General features: G+C 41.8%; 1 protein-coding gene across 3 annotated transcripts; it reads right to left on the reverse strand.

The window, feature by feature from the left end:
- Positions 1-13,215: 13,215 nt before the first annotated feature.
- LOC147641266 (small ribosomal subunit protein eS6-like) lies at positions 13,216-15,447 on the reverse strand. 3 transcript variants are annotated; one of them, XM_086819857.1, is made up of 7 exons: positions 15,355-15,447; positions 14,672-15,161; positions 14,515-14,572; positions 14,289-14,397; positions 14,003-14,119; positions 13,751-13,906; positions 13,216-13,671 (listed from the first exon to the last, which is right to left on the reverse strand). In XM_086819857.1, exons 2-7 carry the CDS (start codon positions 14,878-14,880, stop codon positions 13,433-13,435), a joined length of 888 nt encoding a protein of 295 aa, XP_086675983.1. In that variant the 5' UTR covers positions 14,881-15,161; positions 15,355-15,447; the 3' UTR covers positions 13,216-13,432. The 3 variants fall into 3 exon arrangements, with proteins under 3 accessions (XP_086675983.1, XP_086675987.1, XP_086675979.1); XM_086819861.1 differs by having other exon boundaries at positions 14,672-14,736; positions 15,355-15,445; XM_086819853.1 differs by lacking the exon at positions 15,355-15,447 and having other exon boundaries at positions 14,672-15,341.
- Between the last annotated feature and the right edge of the window lie 614 nt (positions 15,448-16,061).

Genomic DNA, 16,061 nt, shown 5'->3' on the forward strand with positions numbered 1-16,061 from the left:
ATTTGGAGTGCTTGAGGTGCTTGAGGGATTTGGCCCAAGGACTTTATGAGGGCACTCTATAAAATAGGGTGGGGCTTTGCATCAAAAGCATTGCAATAGTGACCTACATACCATATTGATAAGGTCTCTCATGCTTTGTTGTGTTGCACCATGGCTTCAAACAAAGAGGCATATTCTATGGGTGTAGCTTGGTCAAGATACCCATAAGGATCATACAATTGATGTTGCTCACATGGGTCTTGTTGATCATAAGACTCATAGCTCTCTCATTCTTGGGTTTCTACCTTTGCAAGCAGAGTCATCGAGTATTACTCTTGGAAAAAATAGTTGAGGTGGTAGTATTGAAGGTGGATCAAGCAATTATGGTGGTCTTTACAAGTAAGGGGTTTTGATAGGTAGGCACTAGAGCTTGTGCTTTGCTGAGGAGTGACTAGTGGGGCTAGCAAGGCTAACAGTTGCCTTAGTATGGGGAGCATCTGTCATGGTACCAAAGTTCATCTAGTTGGGTTGCCTTGGTACCGATGGGATGTGTCATGGTTCTAATGGTAATATAAAATTGTTGTTATCTAGGACTCATTACTCTACAAAGCAGAGTCACCGAGTATTGCTCTTGGAAAAAATAGTTGAGGTGGTAGTATTGAAGGTGGATCAAGAAATTATGGTGGTCTTTACAATTAAGGGGTTTTGATAGGTAGGCACTAGAGCCTGTGCTTTGCTTAGGAGTGACTGGTGGGGCTGGCAAGGCCAATGGTTTCCTTAGTACAAGGAGCCATTGTCATGGTACCAAAGTTCATCCAGTTGGGTTGCCTTGGTAGTACTAACAATGGGATGTTTAATGGTTCTAATGGTAGTCGGGTAGTGAGCATAAAATTGTTGTTGTCTAGGACTCATTATTGGGCACTCCATACATGTATGGTTTTGATGGTAAATTGTGTACCATACCATATCTCTTCGTTGAAATAGGTGTGGGTGTCCTACTTAAGCGACTGGTTGGGGCTCATCTTGAGGTTACCCTTGGGGCTAGTCTAGCTACTGCTGGCCTAAACAGTTTAGCAAATTTTCTACTGAATCATCCATGATCATGTCCTTAACTAGGACTCTAGCTGGTGTTGGTTGGTTGGGCACTCTTAACCATTGATACTTTTGATGATTCATCCCCTATATTTTGGTTTGAGTGGATGACTTCTACATCGTTGTCCTGTAGATTGTCTACTAGTCTATTACCTCGAGGGACAACACCAATTGAAAATGTCATGTCTACATCTATAGAATTGGTCGTGAAGCCTCTCTCTTGAAACAAATCATAAAATCACTCAAGGCATGATAAGTCATCCACTCTCTCATGGCACTACATTTTATGTGGAGATACTTGGTTCTAGCAATGTAATCCTACATTGTTACTCCCTCATCTTTCTTGAGGTTATAGATTTGTGTGATGGGGCTCCATCTAGCTCCAGTGGGTAAGAATCCCAAAATGAAAGTGTGTCTCAAGACCTCATAGAGCTGAATTTTTTAAGTAGGTTTAGAGACTCAAGCCACTGGCCTTTTTCCTTTAAGGCAAAGTCTAAATGACCAGATCTTGGAGGGATCATCAATCTATCCCATGGCATCATAAATTTGATCAAACTTATTTAGGTATTGAATGGGATTTACAGATCCATCAATTTTGGTCATCATCCTTAAGATGTGGATTGGCTTTGTTTCACCCAACTCTATGCCCCTTGGTGCTATGTTTGTTGCAACCCCCCTTCCCATTTCAAACACCATCCTAATCATGTCTTTTTTATATTCACGTGGCGGTGGGAAAGGTTGTAAAGCCAACCCTAAGACCCTTGGTGCTTTGTTTGTCACAACCCCCCTTCCCATTTCAAAAACCATCCTAATCATGTCTTTTGTATATTCACATGGCGATGGGAGAGGCTGTAACAAACCCTCTGTTTTAGAGTTTGGGATTTCTTGCCCCATGGGGTTGGGATGTGTGGATTTTCCAATGACACTTGTCCCCCCTATAGTGGCAATGTGAACATGTGTACAAGGTCTGAGCAGATCACTTTCTGTAGGAGAGTAAGCCTAAAGCTTTATGGAAAGCTTAAAACTTCTTTCAAGGCAACGCCTTCGTGAATAGATCTGCAACATTATCCTATGTAGAGTAGTAAGATAATGAGATCTCCCCTGCATAAATCCTCTACCTGACATAGTGATAATGAATCTGTATGTGCTTAGCACATGCATGAAACACTGGGTTTCGTGCCACGACTATAGCACTCTGACTCTCAATGAGTATGGTGGTGGGTGTCTCCTGACACTCACGAAGATCAGTCACAATCTCCTCAGCCATACACAATCTATTATGGCTGTCTGTAAAGGCTGCCATGTACTCAGCCTCACAAGTAGATGTGGTAACAGTGGGCTGGTTTTTGCTCAGCCATGATATGCATGAATGCCCAAAAACGAAACAATTCCCACTTGTGGACTGTCGTGTGTCATAGTCACCAGCCCATCTTAATCACTGTAAGTATGTAACTGCAAGTTGCCTCCCTTTGGATATACCAACGCAAGATCCAAGGAGTCCTAAAGATAGCGGAAGATCCGCTTCACTGCTAGCCAATGCATTGTACCTAGGCTGTGCATAAATTTGCTACATTGGGAAACCCCAAATTGAATATCTGAGCGTGTGTTGCATAAATATATGAGGTAGTCCACTGCTTGGCTCCACTGCTTGGCTGTAAACACTCATATCAAAAGACTCTCCAACATCATATGTGCTCAATTTCAGCCCTGGCTCCATCGGAGTAGAGATGGGCTTAGAATCTTGAAAGCTAAATTTGTGCAATAGCTTTTGAATGTACTTTGATTGGTGCACATAAATCCCCACATCTGTCTGCACGAATTGTATGCCCAAATAATAATGCAACAATCCCAAATCTGTCATCTCAAATGACGATTGCAATTCAGCTTTGAATGCTGAAATTTTATCCATATCATTCCCAGTTAGTAACATGTCATCCACATAAATAATGAGCATAATCAAAGTGCCATGATCCTCCTTAACATAGAGGGCGCTCTCCGTTGGATTATTACAAAATCCCTCCATGGTCAAATAAGTATGTATCTTCTCATACCAAGCTCAAGGAGCTTGTTTGAGACCATAAAGTACTTCTCAAAGCTTGCATACTTTGTTTTCATGACCATGTATCACAAAACCAATGGGCTGATTTACATACAATTCTTCCTGCAAATACCCATTGAGAAAAGCTAATTTTATGTCCAACTAATGCACTTTCCATCCATGGTGGGCCTTTGGCCATACGAGAAGTAGGTAAGAAAGTCTCATCGTAATCAACGCCTTTTTGCTGGGCATATCCTTTGGCCACTAGCATGGCCTTGTACCTGTCAATGGTACCATCAGAATTTCTTTTTAACTTGTAAACCCAGTTTGTTCCAATGGGCTTCTTGCCAACAGGCAAGTCTACCAAATCCCAAGTGTTGTTTTTATGGATAGAATCCATCTCATTTTGCATGGCTTGCATCTAATGCTCATCCTCATGAGCCTCTTCAAATGAATCTGGCTCATCTACATCACAAAGTGTACTCATGCAAGCAACATCTCCGTGTTCTCTTACATGACATGAACCAGCTCCTGTCCTACTACCAAGTGGAGCTGAAAGTTTGCTCTCATGTAAAGTATGGAGGAGCAGCCAACGAGGCACAACTCTATAGAGCCTCCTCCGTTTGTTGTCCGCTCTTGCTCCACTGCTTTCTCCACATTTTGAGGTGTAATGAGCTCATTCATTGGTTGATTTTGAGCACCCAAATTCTGTCTATTGGGCAAAGTTGATGGCTAATCTTTTGAGCCATCAGTTCCCAATGGGAGAAGTCCTTCAAACATGTTATGTGGGCCTGAAGGTGGCTATCCAAAAAATTCAGCCAATGGCTGGTTTGAATTTTCAGCAAATACATCATCTCTGTTGTCCAAAATCCTTTGTGTGGAAGGATTACAGAGACGGTAACCTTTAGTGCCACTACTATAACCCACAAATATGCACTTAGCTGCTTTGTCATTAATCTTACCTCTCAATTGCTGAGGTACATGTGCATAAGCTATACATCCAAAAACTTTAAAGTGATCAACTTTAGGTTTCCTTTTGAGCCAGGCCTCATATGGCGTGATGGTTTTCAATGCTTTGGTATAGGGAATCTATTCAACACATGTGTAGCACACATTATTGCCTCCATCTTGAATTTGTGAGGCAATCCTTTGCCTTTAACCATGCATCTAGCCATTTCCATCAAAGACCTATTCTTTCTCTCAACAACACCATTTTATCGAGGAGAATATGGCATCTTGCATTGATGCTTTATGCCTTTTTCTGCCATAAATGCTTTGAAAGCAATGGACATGTATTCCCCCCCTCGATCTGTGTACGAAGGGTCTGCACTTTGCAACCTGTTTGATTTTCATCTTGTGCCACAAAATGCAGAAAACATGCAAATACATCAAATTTGTCCTTCAATGAATACACCCATGCAAATCTGGAGTAGTCATCGATAAAGGTTACAAAGTATAGATGCTTTCCAAAAGATGGTGTCCACATAGGACCACACACATCATTGTGCACAAGTTGTAGATAGTGCGCCAACGCAGCAGCATGTCCATGGACCTTGGCCTGGTCTCTGCTACCACCGCCTCTCCCAGCCCTTTTGTTCCATCTTTTTGGAATGCATTTCTGTGTATCTTACCCAATATGCACCCTTCACATACATGTTTTGGTGGGAGCTCTACATGAGACATATCGTGTACCATACTATGCCTTTACAATAGCATCAAACTACCATAATTCACATGCCCAAACCTGACATGCCACAATTCTGTCTCGTGCATGGCAGGTGTAAGAGTGGTAACCACATGAACATCATGTTGTCTCCTGTCAAACTTGTCAAGCTGATATAGCCCATGGTACAATGTGCCAGAAGTGACCAATGCATAGCCACCTTCACAGTCTTTCACCGTGCATCTGTCGTCCTCAAAGTTGACTGCATATCCTCTTTTAGCAAAAGAGAAGATAGACAGCAAGTCCTTCTTAATCCCTGGCACATACAATACATCTAAAATACATAAGTTTGCACCATCTATTGTTGTGAGGATCACCTCACCAACACCCTAAATTAGATAAGAAGAATTGTTTGCACATGTTACCTGCTTGCCTTCTGGGGTAGCCATCAGCTTCGTAAACAAATCCCTCTATGAGGTGATGTGTTCAGAAGCACCATTGTCAAAATACCATGTGTCATGTGTTTCATTGACACTGAGAGACATATGCTCCAAAGATGCATCATAACTGCAAGTGATAAAAGTCCACTCATCCTGCATAAGATTTACTAATGTGTCATCTTTCCTTGCAAGTGATGAAGAAGAATCTACCGCCATGCCGCTTTCCTTTTTCTTCTCCTTTGCAAGCCTTTTTCTGCACTCTTTCAACAAGTAATGACTTGGCTTCTTGCAATAGTGACATTTGTCCTTCTTTTTTGGCTTACCTGCGTCATTTTTAGTGTTTTGTGAAGGTTGTCCACGAATCAACCTTTAGCTAAAAACTCTGTTTGGTTTTTCCTTTGCTCTTGTCCTTGGCAGCAAAAGCCCCATCACCACACATGCTGGAAGATTTGTTCTTTCGATTCAACTCCATCCCCTCAACTACAGCATGCTATCGTGACCAACTAAGTATCCAAAGTTCTTCGGGAAATACTTGGAGGATGCGAATGCTCACATCCTACTGTTCAACAGTGCTTTGCGCATAAATGTACCTAGCCCGGTGGACCAACACCTCAAATAGGTTGCATTCATCCCAACCTTACAAAGGAGTGCTACTCTCTTGGTTACTCAATATGAGTACGCACATTTCCCCACTTACGACACCATCTGTGATGCATTCCTTCAACGGTTAAGATAAGACAAGACCTTTGTGCATCTGCTGGATTAGTTGTGCCAGATGAACCTAAAGAGCCTTGGTGACATAGGAGATAGCGGGAGCTCAGGTGGGCAGTAGGAGTCGGCCAGACTAGAACAGGCGGGGTGGCAACGTGCAGGCGATGACGCGCCACAGGCTAGCTGAGTCAGCAAGTGCCTATGTGGCACAAGATCGACGAAGAAGCGGTGACGGTCGGATCTGACACAAAAATTCACCTATTTGTGGACAGTGCCACATAGGTCGCAAGTGTGGCTGAGCGCCGCATTGCAATGCCTCCCTTGGTGCGAGCACCGCTCCAAGAGCGAGGCAGTGACAGGGCCCTCTCCACTATAGCCACCTGATCGGTGGCCAAACAGGGCTGCAGAGAGGGCCAACCGGGCGGCGAAGCGAGGCAACCGAGAGGCCGGAATGCAGAGCGTTGAAAATTCACAGGCGACGGAAACGATGCTGGACGAACTGTGCAGGCTGGTTGCAATTATCTAGGAACTTCACCACTGGTTGCAACTAGGCTCTTTGCAACTAGGCTCTGATACCATTGTTGGGTGTTCTCTGTGTCTCTAAAACCCTAACCTCCAACATATACTAAGTGGATTCCTTTGGTCGTTTGAGGAAATCCCATACATTGGCTCTTTATCCTTCCCCATTGCGTGTTTCTCATTTGAACGAAAAAGAACCTAAACTTGGTTTTGTGGGTGAAGATGCTTCTATAATGAGCTCATGTGGAAAGTGGGAATCCTACTTGCACTATGTTCACTTGTTGTTATGTGTTTTGAGAACACATGTCCCCATGTTTCTCATTTGAAATGAAGAAGAACTTAAAACTTGGTTTTGTGGGTGAAGATGCTTCTATAATGAGTTCATGTGGAAAGTGGGACTCCTACTTGCACTCCCCTACTTACATTGTGTGCACTCGCTACTATAAGTTTTAAGAAACATGTGTCCCAAATGGTATCAAAAAAGAAAAATGGCCCAATTATCATAATTATAAATGTTGGGCTACCTATTATTGGTCATGGTCAGCATGAGATAAACCCATGTCAAGATCAATAGTGAATGTTGGAAAGTTGGGCTCCTACTTACACTGTGTGTGCTTACTATTATGTGTTTTGAGAAACACATGTCCCTAATGGTATTTTAAAAAAAGACATGTCTCGATTGTCATAATTACGCGGCTATTGGGTTGCTTGTTATTTGTCATGATTAGCATCATGAGATAAACCCACCTCAATATTGACAATATATGTTTGAAACATTATGGCATCCATCGACATGTTTCTTTCACTAGAGATTTGCCCAAAAATATGGTCATCTGATGCATTGATACAAAGCTAGTTTTGGTACCTAGATCTTGGAGGATCGTGGGTAGATCCTATTTCCTTTCGTTTTATTCCTCCACTCACGTGTGTGTTTCATTGGCTCATTTCTTCCTAAACCAGGTGGATTTAAAGGAGTATAACTTTCTTAATAGGGGAGAACGCTGTTGAGTGCTAGTCGTTTTCAAGGATCAAAGGCTTCATGGGTTTGAGAAAGTGTGGTTTGGTGCACTACAATCGATTGTATTTTTATTTCCAATAATAAGTCCAGATCAAAGGTCTTTAGTGCTCCTAAAGAGCAAGTTTGAAAATTGATTTTAGACACGTCTATTCTACTCAAGCTATGGTTTTAAAAAAATTTCTTTTCTTTTTTTCCTATGCTCATATCTGCAGGCTCACGTCCGTAAGCTCATGTGTCCAAGTTCACATCTATAAGCTCACGTGTCTAGGTTCACAAATATAGATTCACGTCTTCATGCTCATGTCTACAAGCTCACATGTCAAGGTTCATGCATCTAGACTCACGGCTTCATGCTCACATCTACAAGCTCACGTGTCCAATTTCATGCATCTAAACTCACATCTTCATGCTCACATGTGCAAATTCAAATCTTTTTATATGAACTACATTCATGTACTTTATTTTTATAAAGTAGGTCTATCGAGGGACAGACTTTTAGAAACTAGCAGAGCTTGTAATAAGATGTTGGATGGTGAAGATGAGGAACCGAAGCCTAACCACTGTCGTGTTCATGGTAGAAACATTTAAAATAAAACCAATTATGGAACTGGCTCACCTTAAGCTAGAGTTTTCCTAGAACCTACCAACCTCCCAAGCCTCATGGTCCAATTTCAAGCCATCACTCTAGGTAAACACTCAACACTCCTTGCCACATTAACCACCCCTCAAACCATTTTAGAAATCCAAAACATCATTTTGCAAAAGATGAAGACTACTCCCTAAATAACAACCCCAAGGACCTTTCAAGGAGGTAACCACCCAAGAGTACCCTAACTAGCCAAGGAAAGTAAGATACCCAAAAACAAGAAAATATCTAGCCAAAAGCCTAGCCATTAACAGAGATCTTCCTACCACATGGGATCATCCCAAAGAAAAAGAGTTTTATCCATAACTCATCGGATCCCTGATAAGATGTGTTCATGTTGTCAAGAACCCTTCTTTCTCTCTAGTAAAAGGAATCATAGTGGTAGTGGTCAAACTACTTACCTTGGATCATGGAAGTCCCTATTGGAGAGGCTAAGAGACCAAGTCTTAGAGGTGTGTCAAGTCCCTACTGGAAAGGCTAAGAGGCCAAGAGGTGTGTCAATCCCTCTTGTTTAAGCCCTTACTCTATTCTTTAATCAATTAAGTAATCCTTCCAAAAGGAAATGGTTAAGCTAAAAATCTTAAACCACCTTCTTCTCCACTCATACTCAATATCACACTCTCACTCAAGTAAGCAAGCACGCACACTCAACACACAAGCATGCATCCTAAATGAAGCAAGCACGCACACTCAACACACAAGCATGCATCCTAAATCAAGCAAGAAATAAGGTAAGAGCTCAATTGAAGAAGAAATCTTTACACTTGAGAAATGAAGGAATCCCACATTCACATGATCAAAAGCTTATATATACAAAGGGCTCTTCTCAGTTGTCCAACTTAAGTGGATGCCCAATTCCTCTCTACCCATATATACAAGGATTGCCGCTATGGCTAGCTTTTGATACATCGTTGGGTCCATGGCCAACACATAATGTGAATACATCTTGGGCTACAGGTAGGGATTTTGGGGTGTATGGAAAAGAGTTAATAATCCCCCTTGTCTAGACCTGCTTCTATCCTCAAAAACTGTGAAAGATAGGTGCATCGATTTGAGGATATTCACTTTGTCCTTGTAACAACTTATCCACAAAGGATGAAATTTGAAGAGAACATCTCCTTAAAGTCTTGCATCTTGATTGGCTCCAAAAATTGAATCCTCATGAATAGCCCATAAATTTAGCATAGTGTGGGCCCAAGACTATGTCAAAGGCAAGGCCTTGCACTTGAGATTCATTGTACTTGTGCCATTGCATGGGTCTTTATTATCTTTAAAATCCTGTACACATATTTGGATTGTGCCAAGGAATTTGGTAGAAGCTTGGATGGCAGCATCTAGGGCATCCTAGTATGAGGCTATAAATTAGATGATTAGCCCGCACATCCACTCCTTGGTTAGGATCATGCCAAATGGTGGTGAGTCAGGGTGAGCCTCTTCACCTTGTTTTATTCTTTCTTTCCCTCCATCTTTTATGTATTTGGGAAAGAATATCATGTGTCAAGGATCTGTAATAATTTTTCAATTTTATCCCATTAATATACCCATGGGTTAAGGGTCTCAATTCTGTATGCTTTTCAAAATGTGATCTCGTAATCAACACCAAGTAACATTGGGTGATCCTAATAGCTTGGAATGGATGGATAAAGGGAGTTGAGCCCTAGGCCAGTCGTCGCCGCAAGGAACGATGCCAAATATGATCAAGTCAAGATCTTACCTTAGCCTTGCTGAAGCATATGTCATTGGGTCTTGCCTTAGACCTGCAATTTGTAACTTCCCTATGTGGGTGCGCTAGCTCGTCTGCCGCATCCTCACTCCATTGTCACACTAGAATACTCCTTTGCCAAAGGGGTGAAGGGAGAGTTCACTATGCCTGGATGGATACAAGAAGAGATGGTCCTTTGTGATTGTTCTCTCTCACAAAAGGCGGGAAAAAATGGAAGTGGAAGAAGAAGACAATCAAACCTATTCAAATAAGCATCCATTTAGTGTGTAAGAGTCCAATAGCATGCAAGGAAGCAAGACGAGAGAAAAAAGGGAGCTAACAAGGAAACTATTACAAGGGAAGATTGTGCCTTGATTATTGTGAAAAAAGACTTATATACAAATGACTAGTGAAAAAAGGGAGCTAACAAGGAAACTATTACAAGGGAATGATTGTGCCTTGATTATTGTGAAAAAAGACTTATATACAAATGACTAGTGAAAAAAGGGAGCTAACAAGGAAACTATTACAAGGGAATGATTGTGCCTTGATTATTGTGAAAAAAGACTTATATACAAATGACTAGTTTTCACATCAAACCAGTCAAACTTAAAAATGGTCTGACCTCTATTACTATTCTTAAGCAAGTATGTCCACAAAGTCTGTAGACTTTCCCTATTTGATATTAAGCAGCATGAGGTAACTATTTGGCGCATTAAGCATGAGGTAAGGCCACATTATATATTCCAGCATTGTCTTACAAAGAATAAGAGCCCATTCAAGCGAGTAAGATGGCAAAACGCCTTACGGTAGTAGGTTGAGCAAGTGAAACCATGTTAACCTATGGAGTGGTTAACAATGATTCTTGCCAAGAACTAGAAAAGAGTTCATGAATTTTTCCTATGCATGTACAAAGCCATCATTTGAATTAATGAGAGAGAAAAGAGATGTATGTTTAGATGTCAAAGAGAGAGGCATGTGTGGATGTCACACAGAGATGCATGTGAGAGAGAGAGAGAGAGAGAGAGAGAGAGAGAGAGAGAGAGAGAGGCAAAGGCTTGCATGTTAGGGAGAGAGAGAGAGGGGGCAAATAGAGAGAGAGAAGACATAACTGCTCTCGCTATTCCTTGAAAACCGCTCCCTATAGTAATTGCTCACCAAAAATAAGTGTTGTTGTCCAAGCATTCTAGTGGATTCTTTTACGTGATCAAGTCTTAATCAACTTTATTGTTGTCCAAGAATTCTAGTAGAGTCTTTTGCGTGATCAAGTCTTAATCAATTTTGTTATCATATTGACTTTTGTGTGATCAAGTCTTAATCAACTTTGCTATCATATCATGGATTTGATTGTTTGCTTCAATACTCCCTAACTCCTAAATCTTGCACATATATTCAAATGGACATGATGAATTATGGATCTTCCACAATGAAGCATTGAGACACATGACCAATTGAAAGAGTTGGTTTTCCTCTCTTTAATTAGTGATGGGAGATGACATCATGGTAGTAGTGCAAAATGATGCAAAAATCTATGCCAAGTATAATTTCTTTTGTATCAAAGATGGATCACAAAAAAAAGTTTCATGTGCTCTCTATGTACATTATGGCCATCACGGACTAAGACTTGCAAGTCCACTTTGATTGTGAGAGTGCAATTATCTTGGATGCTAATAGCAATGTTGTTAGAAGAGGCTAATATGGGCACAAGTTGTGCTATTAAAGATTTGATCACTTGAGCTTTTTTTTTTTTCTTACGTAAGATGCAAAAAGGTGGGCTCATGGAACACCGAGAGTAATTAGATGTATATGCGGCTTGCTTTTTTCTTAAATGAGATTTGGCCACTTGAGCTACTTTGTCTTAAGATGCAAAAAGGTGGGCTCAAGGAACACCTAGAGTAGTCAGATGCATGCACTTACGTCGGTAAACCAATTTTTCAAGATGCCAACTTCAATGAAAAATCTTCTCTTTAGCTTGTCTACGATGATGTCTATATGAAAAGTCAGGCACCATAAGTCTAAACAGTTCTTCTTACTTTATGTTGTTGATTGACACTTACAAGAAGATATCATTAGAAAATTAAGGCAAATGCTTTTGGAAAATTTTAAGAGTAGCTTGCATTGGTTAAAAATGAGATAAGAAAGAAGGCTAAAAAGTGTAAAATAGACTAGGGTGAAGAATTTGTGTATAAGGAATCCATGGCCTACCGAAAGGAGCATGGGATCATGAGGCACCTCACTATGCTCAACACCTATGTAGAACGGAGTAGCAACTTACCATGCGCAACACCTATGTAGAATGGAGTAGCAAAACACAAGAATATAGTGATAAATAAAATGGCTTGGTGTATATACTCAAATGGAAAATCTCATCCAATACAAGTAGTAAACATTGTTTTGTACAATATCAACAAGGTTCTTAGAGAAACAGATACGAAGGCAAGGAAGGTCATGGTGGGTCATGATGTGGTATTATTGAAGCAGCCTCCTTTAGACATGGTACAAGTAGCCAACCCTTGCCAACTAAAGGAAGAAGCCCGCTACTCTTGTTAATTGTTTTATTGATTTCCTTGTTGGTGGTGGGGAGGAAAATCCCTCTTCACTCAAAGCACATTTTTCAAAAAACCCACATCATGACTTACCACTATTCCTTGCCCAAAGGTTATATAGGCTACAATTCTTTCACTTCACTCTACACTATAACCCATATCATGACTTACCACTCTTCCTTGCTCAAGGGTTACAGAGGCTACAATTCTTTGGCTTCACTCTGCACTATAACCCAAGAAAGTAAACTTTTAAGTTTTTCAAATCCCACATGATTTTCCAAACATTTAGGACATTCATAAAAGAATAAATGCCAAAAACTTTAGAAAATGTGTAATGGAAGGTCCCCACCTATTGACAGGGAATTGAGAGTTAAGTCTGGATGCTTTAAATGTGTGAAATTCTGCGCATGTTCTTGTTTTTTGGGGTAGGGGCTCCATGTCACCGAGAGTGTCAAAGGTGAGATCATGGAATGAATCCCATACAAGGATTGAGATGAAAGGAATAGGGACTGGATCACAATCGGTTAGAAAGCACTCAAGACTTTGAACAGGAATTAGCACAATAAAGACAACCCCCCCCCCCTCCCCGCCCCCAAGATGAACTCTCCATAGACAAACACACTTGGGGAAAGAACAGACAGACATAAGGGCAAAGAGCAGAGCAGACATATGTGTGTAATAAGCTCAAGAAAAAACATGAAACAAGAAGCAACTCAGTATATACAACTCAGAATATAGTAAGTATATCTCGAGACAAGATGCCCTTATACGTGCTGCATTTGACGAAACCCAATAAAACTAGAGGGGAGAACCTCATGCTCAGAACAATCCTCATTGCAATACATAATGCCAAGAGCACACTGACCGAGAAAGTCCCTTGATTAAATTTCAGAAAAAATAAAAGGCTTCAAGAGACAAAATATTGAAGTAGGAGTTCATAAACCCATAAAGAGCAAGTGGACAACCTCAAAGTACCAAGCCGAGCCAATTACTGGCACGACAGTCTTGCCTCAAAAGTTCAAAAATAACACACTTGTCAAAACTGTCACAATCAACCAGCATTCAAGGCCCGGCCTCTTTAAGATGCAGAAGACTTGGAGGCTACAGAGAGGCGAGACGCCCGCTTCTTGGCCAGACTCTCACTCCTATGCTCACGCTGTTCCTTCAAGCGTGTGGCCAGTAGCTTCTGATACTCAGCTGCCTCGTGCTTAGCTTTGGCAACTCGTTTCTTCTTCTCCGCAATTCTACGTCGCTTCCTCTGAAGAGTGATTGGAGTGACCAGCCTTTGAATTTTGGGGGCCTTGCTGCGCTTCTTGCCTGCAAGTTAAAATTAACTGAGCACAAGCATTGTTTTTCAGAATGCCAAAGCACTTAACAGGATAACCTGGGCTCTCACCAGTGGTTGACGTAAATGAGCGTCTGTAGGTGTTGACATACTTCCTTACATCATCCTCCTTAGACAGATTGAAAAGCTTCCTAATCTTGCTAGCCCTTTTGGGCCCTCTCATCCTGGGTTTCTCGGTGTCAGTCAGGCCAGGTAGATCCTGTTCACCTGAGGTATCAATAAGCAAATAAGGTCATCAGAAACCCAAGACCCTGTCATCAATTTCTACAGTAAGGTCCAAGGAGGCCTTCTACAACCACATACCTTGTTTCACAATCACAAGGTTCAAGACCGACAGATCTGGACTCACAATGCACCCTCTCACAGACTTGCGCCTGCGTTCACCCTTTCGCCTTCCATAGGCTCGGAAGCAGGACGTGCCTTGATGTTACCAATGCCAAATCATAGTGGGTACACGTTGGTCAGTAATCCAAGGCAGAAAAGAACTGAACTTTACATATTCTAGAATGTAGAGCCAGCAGCCAACGAAATCTCTTCTCCAAAAAGCCACACTTATGAATATGCAGTACAAAGCCACTTGAGTCATTACCTCTGTGCATTAGGAGCCGTGCACGACCAGGAATAAGAACTCCTTGCTTCATGGGAAACCCCTGCTTGTCGCAGCCTCCCATAATCTTAAACACATAGCCTTTGAACTCCTGCTTAAAACAAATCCTCCCTTTAGCAATCCAGTAAACTTCCCCTGCTTGAAAATCCCCTCACCATCACTGATCATGGGTAACAAGTTTATGAATATCATGTAAAATACGTCATACCTCACCAAGGGCATCACCGAGCACTTCCTGAGCAAGGCGCTTGTCATAAAAGGCTCGCCTATACCCCCATACATGACAAACAAAGCCAGGTTAAAATATACACAAGTTGGAATTTACTCATTTGATAGTTGAATACAAGCCCTTCCAAGCAACTCACAGTTTCTGGTCATCTTCGATTTCAACTTTCTTCTGGCAACCAGTAGTGGGATTTGCAATATTGAGCTGGAAAGTCAACAGACGTGCTTTAAAATTACAAGAGACGGTAGTATAAACCAAATCACTACAGACAATCAAAACAGAAGGGAGGAAAAGTGTTTTGGTCCATGAATAAAGTTGCATGAAAGGAAATGAGTAAGGAGCAGCCATGTCCTGGCTGTTCCCACTGGAGATGGTTAGGTAAAAGGCCTTCTTATTGTCGAGCTCCAATTCGTTCTCTCGTGCTGATCGGAGAGTGCGCAGCTCAGATTAGCTCAGTACAATGGAATAGCTCAAAAAAAGCCTGGTATTGCTGCACATCCTCAAAAAGGCAACACCACAGATCCAATATTCAACGCAGGCCCTGGCTATCCGACGGCACCACCGCTACGCGCCTCGGGGCAGGGAAAAAGACATTCAACGCACGCTTGTACTAGCTGCCAGAAGAAAGCCTAGCACAGCAGTGAAAGTCCCGGTAATTCCTGAACCAGGATGCAGAGAGCAGCTCCCTTTCTAAACCCCAAACCGTCATGAAGAACTCAAACACGAGCGAACGCTTCAAAACCCTAAATCGCTTGGAGGACCCGTACACAGCAGCGAAAGAAACTGTGATGCACATGGGCAAGAAATACGCGGACGGCATACCTTCATGGTCGCAGGAAGTGGAGCTCTCTCAACGTCTCCACGCTTGTTCAGTCCACAAATGAAGGTGAGGGGGAACCCTAATTCTATATACCAACCTTGCACAGAATTATTATTTATTATTTAGTTATGTGCATTTTTTATTTACACACATAAAAGGGGACCTTTGACTTGTTTATAGAGCTCATTTAGGTCACATTAATTAACGTTGGGTGACATGGGCGTTACTTGGAAACCTTAAGCATCAAAGGGTATAAGGTTTCCTACATAGTCCGTGTCATTTGCACCATGTTTGGCTTCCCACCACTGGAGCACTAGAACACTCTGAGGAGGTCGACTTTGTCAAGTAGAGAGCTGCTTCTAGTAGTTGAAGGACTGCAAGAATGCACTCCATTGATGGATAGGCTACCCTATAGTGATTATTGAGCGTGGCCTTGATATGTGCATGGATGATGGCTCCTTAGACCTTGGAGATCATTTCTGGTTCTAGAAAGTGATTTCAACACATGGATTACAAAGATCCATAAGCCAATTTTTGGGTTCCCATTGGATTAGGGATGAGGTAGAGGTGGGTTTGGATGGATTGGGAATGCTTCCAGTTTCAGCACAAGGATCACGAAGATCCATAAGAAGATTTTTGGGTTCCCAATGGATTGGGAATGAGGTAGAGGTGGCACCTTGTTTCCTAGTCTTGATGTTCCTTGTGCAAA

The sequence above is a fragment of the Cibotium barometz genome, chromosome 2, assembly GCF_041138505.1.
Source record: "Cibotium barometz isolate CiBa-2024 chromosome 2, ASM4113850v1, whole genome shotgun sequence".
NCBI classification, from domain to species: domain Eukaryota; kingdom Viridiplantae; phylum Streptophyta; class Polypodiopsida; order Cyatheales; family Cibotiaceae; genus Cibotium; species Cibotium barometz.

Coding starts and splice junctions, on each gene's coding strand:
- LOC147641266 (XM_086819857.1), bottom strand. CDS start 14,880: ATGGCTGCTCCTTACTCATTTCCTTTCATGCAACTTTATTCATGGACC. Junction 14,120..14,288: donor ACGGCTCCTAATGCACAGAG/GTAATGACTCAA, acceptor GGTAACATCAAG/GCACGTCCTGCTTCCGAGCC. Junction 13,907..14,002: donor CCTTGTGATTGTGAAACAAG/GTATGTGGTTGT, acceptor TTGATACCTCAG/GTGAACAGGATCTACCTGGC.